At 48.2% G+C, this 14,345-nt stretch overlaps 1 protein-coding gene and 1 long non-coding RNA gene across 5 annotated transcripts in view; one reads left to right on the forward strand and one right to left on the reverse strand.

The window, feature by feature from the left end:
• The window catches only part of SLC25A25 (solute carrier family 25 member 25), a 36,975-nt gene that overhangs the window by 2,070 nt on the left and 20,560 nt on the right, over positions 1-14,345 (forward strand). Inside the window, exon 1 of one of the 4 annotated variants that reach the window (XM_038744820.1) lies at positions 13,386-13,992. The exons of 2 other annotated variants lie outside the window; for them this stretch is intronic. In XM_038744820.1, coding sequence (XP_038600748.1) covers positions 13,771-13,992 — 222 coding nt within the window. In that variant the 5' untranslated portion in view covers positions 13,386-13,770. Of the gene's footprint in view, positions 1-13,385; positions 13,993-14,345 lie in introns of those variants that run through there. One more of the 4 variants, XM_038744822.1, reaches the window with a different exon arrangement.
• LOC119926643 lies at positions 9,120-13,178 on the reverse strand. Its single transcript, XR_005450358.1, has 3 exons — positions 12,848-13,178; positions 11,449-11,516; positions 9,120-9,273 (listed from the first exon to the last, which is right to left on the reverse strand). It is a non-coding gene; the product is annotated as an uncharacterized LOC119926643 (long non-coding RNA).

A 14,345-nucleotide genomic window follows, 5' to 3' on the forward strand; every position in this document is an offset into this window, starting at 1 on the left:
CTCTATGTTGCCGACTTGTACTTCCCAAGCGCTTAGTACAGTGCTCTGCACACAGTAAGCGCTCAATAAATACGATTGATTGATTGATTGAAAATAGAGTCAAACATATATACAGGTGCTGTGGGGAGGGGAAGGAGGTAAGGCGGCGGGGACGGGGAGTGAGCCCACTGTTGGGTAGGGACCGTCTCTATATAATAATAATAATAATGATGGCATTTGTTAAGCGCTTACTGTGTGCAGAGCACTGTTCTAAGCGCTGGGGGGGATGCAAGGTGATCAGGTTGTCCCACGGGGGGCTCACAGTCTTCATCCCCATTTTACAGAAGAGGTCACTGAGGCTCAGAGAAGTGAAGCGACTTGCCCAAGGTCACACAGCAGACATGTGGCAGAGGCGGGATTCGAACCCATGACCTCTGACTCCAAAGCCCAGGCTCTTTCCACTGAGCCACGCTGCTTCTCACTTATTGAGCGCTTACTGTGTGCGCTTGGGAAGTACAAGTTGGCAACATATAGAGACGGTCCCAACCCAACAGTGGGTTCACAGTCCAGAAGACTATTTGTACTTATATTACAGCCTGTCTCTCCCTCTAGACAGTGCTAAGCACTTAGTACAGTGCTAAGTGCTTAGTCCAGTGCTCTGCACACAGTAAGCGCTCAATAAATACGATTGAATGAATGAATGGGGAGGGGGAGAGGAAAGAGGGGGCTCAGTCTGGGAAGGCCTCCTGGAGGAGGTGAGCTCTCAGTAGGGCCGAGCCCATTCATTCATTCAATCGTATTTATTGAGCGCTGACTGTGTGCAGAGCACTGGACTAAGCGCTTGGGAAGTACAGTTTGGCAACATACAGAGACAGTCCCTACCCAACAGCAGGCTCACAGTCTAGAAGAGCCCCTGGAAAACTTCATTCCCTCCTATTTATTCCCATTTCCCCACCTTACCTCCTTCCCCTCCCCACAGCACCTGTATATACGTTTGTACAGATTTATTACTCTATTTTATTTGTACAATGTTTATTCTATTATTTTGTTAACATGTTTTGCTCTGTTGTCTGTTTCCCCCTTCTAGACTGTGAGCCCGCTGTTGGGTAGGGGCAGTCTCTATGTGTTGCCAACTTGTACTTCCCAAGCGCTTAGTCCAGTGCTCTGCACACAGTAAGCGCTCAAGAAATACGATTGACTGAATGAAAGAATGAATGAGCGCTTCCCGTGTGCGGAGCACTGGACTAAGCGCTGGGGAAGTCGGCAACAGCGGGCTCCCAGTCTAGAAGATCGGACTTCCTCCCGCCTCCCTTTTGTTCGCATCGTTCAGCGCCTAAGCGCCGCTGCCCGCTGTTGGGTAGGGACCGTCTCTATATATTGCTAACTTGTCCTTCCCAAGCGCTTAGTACAGTGCTCTGCACACAGTAAGCACTCAATAAATACGATTGAATGAATGAATGCTCGCTTGCTCGGACGAGCGTTCAGCACAGCCCATTGCACAGTTTGGGACTCCCCTAAATCTCCCCCAGACCCAGGTGGCGCGTGAACTGACACCCCTTCCTATCAGCGCTTAGAACAGTGCTTGGCACATAGTAAGCGCTTAATAAATCCTGTCGTGTGGCGTGGCTCAGTGGAAAGATCCCGGGCTCTGGAGTCAGAGGTCATGGGTTCAAACCCCTGCTCCGCCAAGCTGTGTGACTTTGGGCAAGTCACTTAACTTCTCTGTGCCTCATCTGTAAAATGGGGATTAAGACTGTGAGCCCCCCGTGGGACAACCTGATCACCTTGTAACCTCCCCAGTGCTTAGAACAGTGCTTTGCACATAGTAAGCGCTTAATAAATGCCATCGTCATTCATTCAAACGTACTTATCGAGCGCTTCCTGCGTGCCGAGCACTGTACTAAGCACTTGGAAAATTCAATTCGACAACCGATGGAGACAATCCCGACCCAACAACGGGCTCACAGTCCAGAACACAGTCTAGCCCGACCGCAACGCTTAGCACAGTGCCCTGCCCCCATCATCATCATCAATCGTATTGAGTGCTTACTGTGTGCAGAGCACTGTACTAAGCGCTTGGGAAGTACAAATTGGCAACATATAGAGACAGTCCCTACCCAACAGTGGGCTCACAGCCTAAAAGTCGTCGTCGCTTAGTGTCAGGGCAGTGCCCAGCGCTTAGAACGGTGCTTTGCACATAGTAAGCGCTTAACAAATACCATCATTATTATTATTATGTGCTAGCAAACGTCCAGGCTGCACCCAGGGACCCTGCGGGAAAGGGCCTGTCAGTATCAGATCACAAAAATCAATCAATCATGGAGGGCTTACCGTGTGCGGAGCACTGTCCTAAGCGATAGAACAGTGCTTTGCACATAGTAAGCGCTTAATAAATGCCATCATTATTATCATTATTACCATACAAACGGAGTTGGCAAGGCACACCTTCCGAACAGCCCAAAGCCAGTGAGACTTGGGTTGGCCCGGGTCGTGTCTCCCCCCCCCCACTATTAAGCGGTGATTATCCAGGCCGAGGAAATTGACCTCTGGCCCCGGGTTCGATGAAATCACCAGAATGGACATTTGGAAGCGTAAAACAGTAGCGATCGGAAGGCTCCTTAAAGCCACGTGGAATGCCATTCCCTTCCCAATCCATGACGTCAGAAACAGGCCGCTGGCCTAGGAGCCACCCAGACTTAATACTTTGGTGGACAAGTCCTTTGCGTGGGTACGGCTAGGGCGATCCGAGATGCCCGGTGGCAACTAAGGAATTACGCTTTCCAAATTCGATCCGAAGACGTCAGTCGGGTCACTGTGTCCTGTTTATCCATGGCACACCTACCATTGATCCTATCCCATTTTCCTTGGCAGCCGGTTCTAAGGGTGACTGTGAGTTGCTGCCAACTCATTGCTCACGCGAGATTGTTTCCTCCTCCAGGGCTGAAGAGAGAAATTGAGCCAAAGGGACCTGGACTAGAATTGCGTGATGTCAGGCCACTTAAAAAAAAAAAAAAAAGTCTGCATTTGGGCCTTTCTGCTGTCAAAGGAGGTACACTGGTGTGCTGTTTCACATTAAAGTGAGGCCTGGTAAATAAACATCAGGGCCACAGAGGGGATGTTTTGTCTTCACTGGCTATACAGCTCTGTGCACCTCTGGGTGTGGGTAAAAGGCTTTAGAGGAAAAAAAAGCTTCCCTTTCAGTTGATCACTCACACCAGATGACAGGAAAGTACATTGGTACATTTAAAAAAGACAGTCTGGAGAATCACCATTTAAAACCACACTGCCTCCTTTTGAAGTGGTAAAGTAATGATTTGGGGAGTTTACATAAAAAGCTGGAGGGTCTCCCTGTCAGATTAGACAGCAGGTACAGAGATTTTTGGGCACAGATAAAAATCCCCACGGTGATGCTCATGGGCGAGGACCGTGTCTGCTAACTCTGTTGTATTGTGCCCTCCCCAGCGCTTAGTACAGCACCCTGCACATAGTGTGCGCTCAGTAAATATGACTGATTGATAAGTGGATGGTCGATGGCCTGTCACGGGGTGAGACCCAAGAGCCAAACAGAACCGATTTCCTAAACCTGTTTGGTTTGTGCTTAGGCTAGCGACCCCCTCTTGGCCCGGGCTGTGCCGTTCTTATCAGCGGTGGTGGGTTAGAGTACAGGCCTCGTGACTCCACACGCACCGTCCCCTCCTTGTCTCTGTACAGCAGCTGGGACGAAATGTTTTCTTTAGAAAGAAACCAACAAGCTGTAGGGCCCTTCTTTCTTGCAGGAGGGATTGGGAAACTCAAAGGAAAGGAAAATTGCTTAAAATGGAATTGGGCAGAGACACCGATGGCAGCAAGCCAGGGAAATTATTCCGTGGAAAAAGCATGCCAGTGAGCTGATTCTGGGACAAAGGGGTGGGGGTGCAGAGAAGGACGGATTCAGAAAAGAAGATTTTGAGAACTGTCTTCACTGATGTCAGGTCTAATTATAGCATTTATTAAGCTTCCCATTTAAGGCATGTTCTTATGACCAACCACAAGCAGGATTTAAAAGTATAGGTTAGAGGGGACTGGTCAGCTGACAGCAAATAAGCGGTTGAATGCGTAAATAACGTCTAGTCCCAAACTAGTGGAGGTGATGCGGGGAGTAGACTATTTTGAGATGACAACCTGCAACTCAAGCCCAGTCCACATTACCACTGTTTAATAGAAAGTTGTTTTCAGGGTGTAAACCAGCCCATGGTGTGAAACGCTTTGCTACTATAATAATAATAATGATGGTATTTGTTAAGCGCTTACTATGTGCGAAGCACTGTTCTAAGCGCTGGGGGGGGGAATACGAGGTCATCAGGTTGTCCCACGTGGGGCTCAGTCTTAATCCCCATTTTACAGATGAGGTGACTGAGGCACAGAGAAGTTAAGTGGCTTGCCCAAGATCACACAGCTGACAAGTGGCGGAGCTGGGATTCGAACCCATGACCCCTGACTCCCAGAGAAGCAGCGTGGTCCAGTGGATAGAGTACAGGCCTGGGAATCAGAAAGTCATGGGTTCGAATCCTGGCTCTGCTACTTGTCTGCTGTGGGACCTCAGGCAAGTCGCTTCACTTCTCTGGGCCTAAATTCCCTCATCTGTAAAACGGGGATTAAGACTGAGAGCCCCATATGGGACAGGGACTGTCCAACCCAATTTGCTTGTGTCCACCCCGGCGTTTAGTACAGTGCCTGGCACATAGTAAGTACGTAACAAATACCATCATTATTTATTATTAATATTACTCTGCTACCCTGTTTATCGTTTCCGGCTTCTAGAAAAGAAAACTTTTTACATGGGTTTGGCAGCGGACGTTTACATTCACTGAAAACTTTCTCACTTAATACATTGATAATGAAAGGAGTGGGTTATTTTGAAGATGATGATGGTCCCATGGAATGACTTCATAAAATTTGAGATCCAGCCAAGCTAAAAAGCTTAAACTATGATTGCACAGTAGCAAAAGAAATGCTCCTAAAAGTCAGGTTTCAAGGCTATCCGGTGGTGGGGGTGGAAGATTGGAGAACCATTAACCTGTCCTGTCCCAAGACTTCGCCATGACCTGAACTAGGTAAATGGTGTAACCACCTGTTGACTCAAAGCTGATTCCTGGATTTGTAGGGAAAGCTGGGTTTACTCACCTCAGAGCCCCTGGGCCCCTAGTACCAGGACAGAGAAACGTGGCGTGTGTTCGTATGCTCAATCAATTGTACTTTTGAAATCTTCAGCCTATATTTTGTGACGTTCTTGCCCTCGGGCAGAATTAGGTCCTGGACACTTAACCATTTCTCCTGAATGCATATCTAAAGCCATTATGGGGTTCCAGGTTGCCCAAGTTCTTTTACTTGGTGAGTCAGAGGGTGGGGTGCCATTTATTTAGGGTCCTGAGAGGGAGTAAATTGAAAAAGGAAATGGCCGATTTCTGCCGAAAGAGAAAGTCTTTGTTTCAGAGGTTTTAAGGAAGGCGTTAGTCCTGAAAAAACTTACCAGTTTTAGAGCTAGTAGTAACCAAGGCAGTTCTACAGACTAGTGAGATAGTTGAGGTAGTATTTTCTGTCTAATTTTGTTCCCCAAATAAGGAATTTACCTTACCAATTCGAAGGCTTGATCTGGAGAGCATTTTGCATTTACTGTCAGATGTCTCAAAATCAGCGTCTAGAGCTGTGGTGAGCTGCCCAGAACCCGCCATCCTATGCATCCAAGGCAACCAACAGGCCATTTGAATTTGGGACCTGAGGCCCCAGAAAGAATAGCTGGCTCTTAGGAGACAGGGTCATTTGAGTCTCTGTCCTGTACATCGCCTAGTTTCCCATGGGCCTGGAGTAAAGCCTCGTTTTCTTTTAAAAATGGAATTACATTCTGTTTGACAAGCACAATGCTAAACCCTGGTGTAGGTGTGAGGTAATCCAGTCAAAGTCCCCCTCAGTCCGTCAGTCGTATTTATGGAGTGCTTACTCTGTGCCGAGCACTGTACTGAGCACTTGGGAGAGTACGATATAACAATAAACAGGCACATTCTCTGCCCACAAATGAGCTTAAGGCCCAAAAGTGGCTCACAAACTAAAAGGGTGGAAGAGCAGGTGGTATCATTCCCCCACTTTCTAGATGGGGGAAAATTGACCCAGAGTGGTTAAATGACTTGTCCAAGGTCACACTGCAGGCCAGCGGCAGAGCTGGGATGAAAACCTAGGTCTTCTGACTCCCAATCCCATTCTCTTTCCACTAGACTGTGATCATAGGGCATTAGGAAAGGGAGAGTGTTTTTTAAATCCTACATCTCTTTTAGGGCTTAATTACCTTATGCTCCCTTTTAACGGCTAGTTCTATTAATTCTAATGGAACTATATCAAGATGAGCGATAGAAAGGTTGGGCTTGTACTCTGATTTTGAAGAATACATTTTTGAACAAGAAGCTCCAGGTTGACCGCCTAATTGGGATCTTAAGGTGGAGCGGTTTTCTCAAAAGCTGCAGATGTATTGATTGTGAAGAACTTTGAGGTTTGGGGGAATTGAAGCCAAATGGGAATGAGCTAATTGTGCAGCTTTTCTTCTCTTGCAGTTACGATGGGCACTAGAAGTACTGCCTCAAAATGGGCGTCGCCTTTAGTTTATGCTCTATGTACACCTTTCTCATCAGCCCCCAGTCTTGTACCTCAGTTATCTCATCTGTAAAATGGGGATGAATACTGTGAGCCCCATGGGGGACATGGACTGTGTCCAACCTGATTAACTTGTATCTACCGCAGTGCTTAGTACAGTGCCTCACACAGCAGACACTTAACATATACCATAAAATAAATACAGACTGTCTCGGTTTCATCAGATCTCTGGGTATTAGGAGTCAGGGTTTGCCTCCAACTTGCGAAGGTGAGAACTAAAGCCCAGAGAGTGGGCTAGCGGATAGAGCAAAGGCCTGAGGATTAGAAGGACCTAGTTTCTTAATGCCAGTCTGCTGTGCGACCTTGGGCAAGTCATTTCACTACTCAGCCTCAGTTCCCTCATCTCTAAAAGGGGGATTAAGACTGTGAGCCCCACGCAGGACATGGATTCTGTGCCCAACCTGATTACCTTGTATCCACCCCAGTGCTTAGAACAATGCCTGGCATGTAGTAAGCACCTAACAGGTTCCATTTGCAAAACAAAAAAACAAAAAACCTTCCAAGTCAGGAATAGAGTTAATGCCAACTGCCTCTCCTTTCCTAACACAAGGGAAAGAAATCCAAAAGGGAAAGGAGCATAACGGAAAAAGCCTGGGTTTGGGAGTTAGAGGACCTGGGTCCCAACCACTCCCCGCCCTCCTGCTCTCGGGTGCCTCCATTTCCTCATCTTTAAAATGAGATTAAATCCTACTCTCTCCACTTTGACTGTGAGCCCCAGTTGGGGCTGGGACCTTGTCCAACCCGAGTAGCTATACTGAGGGGCTTAGTACAGTGCTTGGCACTTAGTAAGCGCTTAACAAGTACCATAATTTATTATTTAAAGGGATGCATATTATTTAGACAGAAACCAAAGTGGTTTTCTTGTGACAAATGACTGGGAACTGCGTGTGAGATGTTTCTGTCTCCCCATCAGAACACGGCAGAGGATGTAGTCACCTTTTAGGCCTGTGTGGTCCAGCTGTACTGACCCTGAGGGAGTCAGCTGATATGGGCTCAGAAATGTAGACCTGGGCAGGAGCATTTATTTCATTTCTTAGTAGTAGTAGTAGTAATAGTAGTAACAGTAATGACTCCTGGAGTAATGGAGAAGCAGCGTGGCTCAGTGGAAAGAGCCCGGGCTTTGGAGTCAGAGGTCATGGGTTCAAATCCAGGCTCTGCCAACTGTCAGCTGTGTGACTTTAGGCAAGTCACTTAACTTCTCTGGGCCTCAGTTCCCTCATCTGTAAAATGGGGATTAAGACTGTGAGCCCCCCTGTGGGACAACCTGATCACCGTGTAACCTCCCCAGCACTTAGAACAGTGCTTTGAGCATAGTAAGCACTTAATAAATGCCATTATTATTATTATTAGTAGTAGTACAGCGTGGCGTACGCACTCTGCTACTCTAGCACCAGCTTATTCACTGTTCCCCGATCACATCTATCTCACCGCCGACCCCTTTCCCACATCCTTCCCCTAGCCAGGAACTCCCTCCCCTTCCATATAAGCCAGACCACCACTCTCTCCATCTTCAAAGCATTATCAAGGTCACATCTCCTCCAAGATACTTTCCCCGATTAAGCTGTCTTTTTCCCTGTTTGCCCTCCCTTCTTCGCCAACTGTGCATTTGGATCTGTGACCTTCGGACATAGGATATTCACCCCACTCCCAACCCCATGGAAATTATGTACATTATGTTCATATATTATAAGTTACTCATATTAATGTCTGTCTCCCTTATGGGCGAGGTTGGCGTCTGCTAATTCTGTTGTACTGTACTCTCCCAAAGGCTTAGGGCAGTGCTCAGTAAATACCATTGACTGATATTAAGCACTTAGTGTGTGCAGAGCACTTTACTGAGCACTGGGAAAGAATACTCAGGTGGGAATTAGACACCGTCCTTGTCCCTCAGGGGGACTTGTCCCAGAGCCTGGGCCACTCTGGCTATACCAACCTGCCATTTAGCTGTCCCCTTTATAGACTGGGGTGACCTTCTCTCCCTAACACTTAAAATGTCTTCTTCAGCCTGTGGCCTTGTCCCACCTCCTCATTTGCCCAGACCCTAGATTTGGCCTCTGGTTGTGCCTTCTGGCCCTGGAGGCTCTTATTTCATAGTCTATGGACTTATCCCTCTCAACTTCATTATTCACTCAAAATAGTGCAAAAGTGACTGAGAAATGCCTTTGGATGGAGAGACAGAACTGGGAAAGTAGTGGCTAAGCAGTATATTGAGCTGCTAACAACCGCACTGATTTACCGAGGCGCATTAGCTCAGAAGTCTTGGTCTAGAGCCAATAATAGTTCCCCGGGCAGAATGCAAGAAGCATCAGCTGAAGTCTCTGGGTGGAACTGGTTTAAATTTCATCCCTGAAACGTAGAGAATTTCACTGGCCCTTTTTTTTTTTTTAAAAAAAAAAAAGATGAGTCAAACTTAAAACACTCCACCCTTTTTGCTTACTTTGATAAATGAACAGCACTGGCATCGAAGGAGACCTTTCTCATCTGCGGCAAACTCTTGTCCTCTTGGCTTAATATTTTGAGGGAAGCTTGGAAATAGGATGAGTCACACTGTATCTTTTACAGGGCCACATGGGAGAAACCAGAGATGGCAGCTGCTCCTATTCCTGCTGACTCCTTGCATTGGGAGGAAGGGAGTGCTGTCATTACAGTACGGTCAATAGATGCCTGCAGCAATTCTTCCCATTTGCTACTACTATCTCGTGATTGGGGGGACACTGCAGGGAAACAGAGCAGAGTCTCCACTGGATGAGGAAATGAGCAGAAACCAGTTAAAGTAGTAGTAGGAGGAGTATGAGTAATAGCAGGAGTGGCATTTGAGGAGTTTGCTAGAGCCAGATCCTGTCCAGAGCTCAATCCTCTCCATCCCATCTATTGTCCTCCTCTCCCACTACAACCCAGCCCTCATGCTTCACTTCTAACACCAGTGTACTTTGCTGTACTCAGATCTTGCCACTGTATTTTGATCTCATCTCTCCTTCTCTGTCCCCCCACCGCCCCCTCTCACTCTCGACCCCTTGCTCACATCCTCCTTCCTGAAACTCCCTCCCCCTTCAAAGTCAGCAGACCCCCATTCTCCCCATCTTCAGAGCCCTACTAAAATCCTATCTCCTCCAGGAAACGGCTGACTAACCTCATTTCTCCACCCTGTGGGCCTTCTCTTCCACATCACCTATGCACTTGGGTCTGTATCCTTTATGCACTTTGATACTCACCCCACCCTTCCTGCAGCCCCATAGCACTTGTGCACATTTCCTTATACTCTGCCACTTCCTGTAGTTGTAGTTTACCTTAATGTCTCTCTCCCCCTCTAGATTGTAGACTCCTTGGGTGAAAGTCACCGGTTTCCATAGAGCCACTGTTCTTGCCTTTTATATATGGTAATAATGGCACAGTTAGTGCTGCCCTCTCTGCCCCCCCAACCCCTAGCAGATACAGTGGAGCAGGAAGTGGAATCTCTTTCTGACTGGTCCTTCGTGCTTTGTGCGCTCTTGCAAGTTTTTCCTCTAGTAAAATTCACATCTGGTATATGCTGTTTTGTTAGCTAGGGCCTTCTCTTGAATCTAATCCATGGAAGACTTTAAGGCTCTAATCTCTAGGCAGGTGGTCGGGCAGCTGAGATTCCTTCTTAGATGTGCGCTGTCATCCAAATGAGCTACGTCAGCTCTACAGTGTAACGGAAGGCTAACAGGCGGCCCTTGGCCCAGGTCAACTGACTGCCCCTCATCAAAGGCCCATGGACTGGGCCGAAAAGCCTTGATAAATGGAAGCCCCTTGCAAGTGGCCATTTGGCCATGATATGCCTCGCCCCCCTGCTCTGCCACCCATCTGCTCCTCCTCATCCTACCTGAATGCTCTCAGTAACAGGACCAAGCGGCTGGGGAGTGGGTTGCTTTGGCACTGGGTGATTCAGAATAATAACAATAATAATAATTGTCGTTTTTGCTAAGCCTTACTTTATGCCAGGCACCGTACTAGGTACTAGGGTGAATACAAGCAAATAGGGTTGGACACAGTCTCTGTCCCACCTCGGGCTCGCAGTCTCAGTCCTCATTTTACAGATGAGGTAACTGAGGCCCAGAGAAGTGAAGTGACTTGCCCAAAGTCATACAACAGACAAGTGGCTGGCTCCCAAGCCCATACTCTATCCACTACGCCATGCTGCTTCTCAGAAGGCCTGGGAGAGTGGTGGCCTGGCTTGCCTAAAGAGCTTCTCCCTCAGTCCTCCTCCATTCTGCGAGACGACTGTTGTGCTGAAATCAGAAGATGGTACTGACTTTAAACTGGTGGGGAAATCAGAATTTCAAGGACTGAGGTTACTGGGTGTCTCTGACTTAGTTATTCTTTCACATTTCAGTTAATTGAGCAAGTTCTGGGCTTCTCTCATCTTTTTTGGACAATCATCCTGACCCTTCACCCCTGAGACTGGTTCATTGCCATCAGTAAATACTGACCATCAGAGATTTAGGTGGCATCTGCCATCCAGGGGAAGCAGCGTGGCCTAGTGGATAGAATTTAGGCCTGGGAGTCAGAAGGACCTGGGTTCTAATCCTAGTTCTGCCACGTATGTGCTGTATGACCCTGGGCAAGTCACCTTGCTTCTCTGTGCCTCAGTTACCTCATCTGTAAAATGGAGATTTAGACTTTGAGCCCCATGTGGAACAGGGACTGTGTCCATCCTAGCTTGTATCTACCCCAGCCTTAGAACAGTGCCTGACATATAGTGCTTAACAAATACCATTAAAACAAACAAGCAAAAAGCAACAACAAAAAAACCACTTCTCAACTCACCTTTCCATCTTCTACAGGGCAGGCCCTCTGGACGCTTTCTCCCAAGCCAGCCTTTCCACTTTCACTTCCTAAAAAGGAAATAGATTAGGGGATTTTACCTTTTTCACCTGAATGGGGCAGGTGGTGCCACTCTTAATTACTGCTTGAATCACCTGGCAGAAAGGCGTATTAGTGACACATCTTCCACCCATTGCTGGAGCTTCCCTCGGTCGCCTCCAGACTGAAGTGCATTTGAATTAACTTGCTGCTTCATTTCATTCATGATCGTAAAGTCTTATGTATGTGGTATTTCAGCCACCTTTTAAACTGGGATCTAGCAAATTTAGGAACTGTCTTACAGCCTTCTGTGGGCACATATTAGTCCTGTTTTCACAACTTGGTAGAGTTTTATATAATAAGGTCCAATTATCTGTCCAGGACTTTACCACTGAGAACTCCCCTTGTTTTGAATGCATTCAAAACTGAAGCTTACTCTAGGCTTCTGGGTCATCAGTGGTGTTTACTGAGCACTTACTGTGTGCAGAGCACTGAACCAAGTGCTTGGTAGCATATGCTACATCAGAGTTGGTAGACAGAGTCCCCGCCCACAACAAATTTACAGTCTAGAGGGGTGGTGTTCTTTTCCCAAGTTGGTTTTCCTTTCCCAAATAATCAGCCTATTGAGGCATAACCTGTGCATTTTTGTTTTATGTGGTTTGGTTCGACATCCAACTGCACTCCAACAACAAGGTGATAAATCCGTCGATGATACTGAGTCCTTGTTTTGTCCAGAGCACTGTACTAAGGGCTTGGGGGAGTACAGCAGATATAGGAGGTACGATCCCTGCCCTTAAGGAACGTATGATCTTTATCTGGGCTTACTCCAACGGCCCGATTCAAAAATGGATATTCCTACAGTAATGACACAGATGCTTTTAAGAAAAGTAGTAGGGAACCAAGGATTCACAAGTGTCAAACGAAATGTTACGGAATGGAATCCAATCAGAAATGAAGTAGTGTTTTAAGCCTGTGAATGAAAAACACAATCTATCAGCTCAGTGTTGCTACTTAGTTCCCAAAACATCACCGTCGCCAACAATTTCACATGTCCGCCACATACTTAACAATTCTAGTGATGCTGAGTCAACTGAGAGGAGGTGAGCGGACAGAAGATATTGTACCAGAACTTTGGGTAGCATTTTCAAGTTCAGTTGTTCACACTAAGACTCTTTTTCTCCAAGTTTTGGACCCCAGATACTTTGATTTAACTAGGTGTTTGAAACTGACTACCTGCCCGATTGCTGAAGCAGGGAGGGCTATACGATATAGAAAATATTTTCAGTTTAGTAGGAAGGATTTTAGGGACCTGGATTCCATCACCCCACATTCCAGGATCCTCAAACCTACAGCACTCTGCTACCTCGACTCGGGTTCCGGCCTCCGCGATGCATCCGGCTGCTTTCAGGATCAGTCTCCGTGCCCAACATTCAAGAGGGCAGTTAGCCATTGACATTGCTAGTGGTCACGGAGGCGTCAGTGCCATGATGGAGAGAGGCATCTAGCAGAAAGGATTCTAGATGCCAGGATGGTAGGGACCGCAAAGGAGGAATTAGAATTTGATTTGATCATATTCATGGAAAGATACGACCTTAGAATCCATGTTTGACTCCAGTGAGCCGGCGTCCCCGCCGATATGTGCCCCCTCGTCGATTGATTGTATTCTATTTTGTTTTTGGCTTCCGGGTCCTCGTCTGGAGGCCGCAATCGGCACTCCTCTGCAGAACTGCTGGACTGCATGCAGGAGATCATCCGGTTGCGTGCTCTCGTGATTGGAGGAATACTGCCGGTTTGAATAATGAACATGTTAATGTCAGGAGAGGCGATTGGCCGGGCGCTGCTGCAGTGAGAATGCAGACTGGATGCTCAGAGCTTCGGCTGATTTGAGGTTCATCAGTTGAGCCGGGGACAGCAGGTTAATTGAGAGCGCGTCTGAGCAGCTCTTGCCACCGGAGGGGTCTGGTCCCGTCAACGCCTCCTCATAAAGCTTAGCCCCCAGGCCCGGCCTCCCCTTCTACCTGCCAGAAGAGGTTCCCATTGTGGAAGCTGCAGCTTCGCAGTGAGCCCCGGGGAGCTTTCTTACGGCGAGGGAGTTGCTTCTCAGGCTAGGCACGACCACCACTAGAGCAGCAGTACTGAAACGGCAGGAAGCGGGCCCGGTGTCGGACCGCGGAGTCTCTGACCTCACCAGGCTCCCCCGGTAGGGCCCGGCCCACCTCTCTGTGGGGCGAACGACCACCCGCTGCAGAGGTTTTTCCCGACCGGGCGCCCGGAGAGAGAGTGGCGATGCTGCAGACGCTCGGGCGTTTTCTGTCCGGCTTCTTCTCCGGGGCTGAGTGCCAAGGCCCCTCTGGGAGGGAGGATAAGGAAGCCCGTGGCCCCCAAGATCTCCCCGTACCGGGAGGCCAGACGCCAAGCCCCTCGGGAAAGCAAGACAGAGGGATTGAGTCTGCTGAAAAGAGAACGACCATCTTACTGGTGGTGGGACCTGCAGAGCAGTTTCCAAAGGTAACTTTTGGGGAACAGGGTCTGGGAACACCTCCTTGACTAGGAGCCTGGGATGGGAGACCGGAGCGGGGAAGCCCTGACGGGGACCGGGGTGTTGGGGGGTCTGCATCGCAGTGTGGCTGGGGAGGAATTGAAGTTGCCGTAAAAAGCCGAGTAGCCTCGAGGCACATAAATGTGGCCCCAGAAATCCTCGGTGCTCAAAGGGCTTAACGGCCAGTGCTGGATTAAGCCCGAGTCGAAGCCGGCCGGGCTTTAGAAGTTCAGGCCAAAGGCTGGGACTGCGGAGCTGAGTTGTCATGCTGTACCCTGAAGGTCAAACTCTTCTCACCTGACCCTGGCAGCGACCGACCCCC

This window comes from Tachyglossus aculeatus, chromosome 4 (assembly GCF_015852505.1).
Source record: "Tachyglossus aculeatus isolate mTacAcu1 chromosome 4, mTacAcu1.pri, whole genome shotgun sequence".
In the NCBI taxonomy this organism is placed as follows: domain Eukaryota; kingdom Metazoa; phylum Chordata; class Mammalia; order Monotremata; family Tachyglossidae; genus Tachyglossus; species Tachyglossus aculeatus.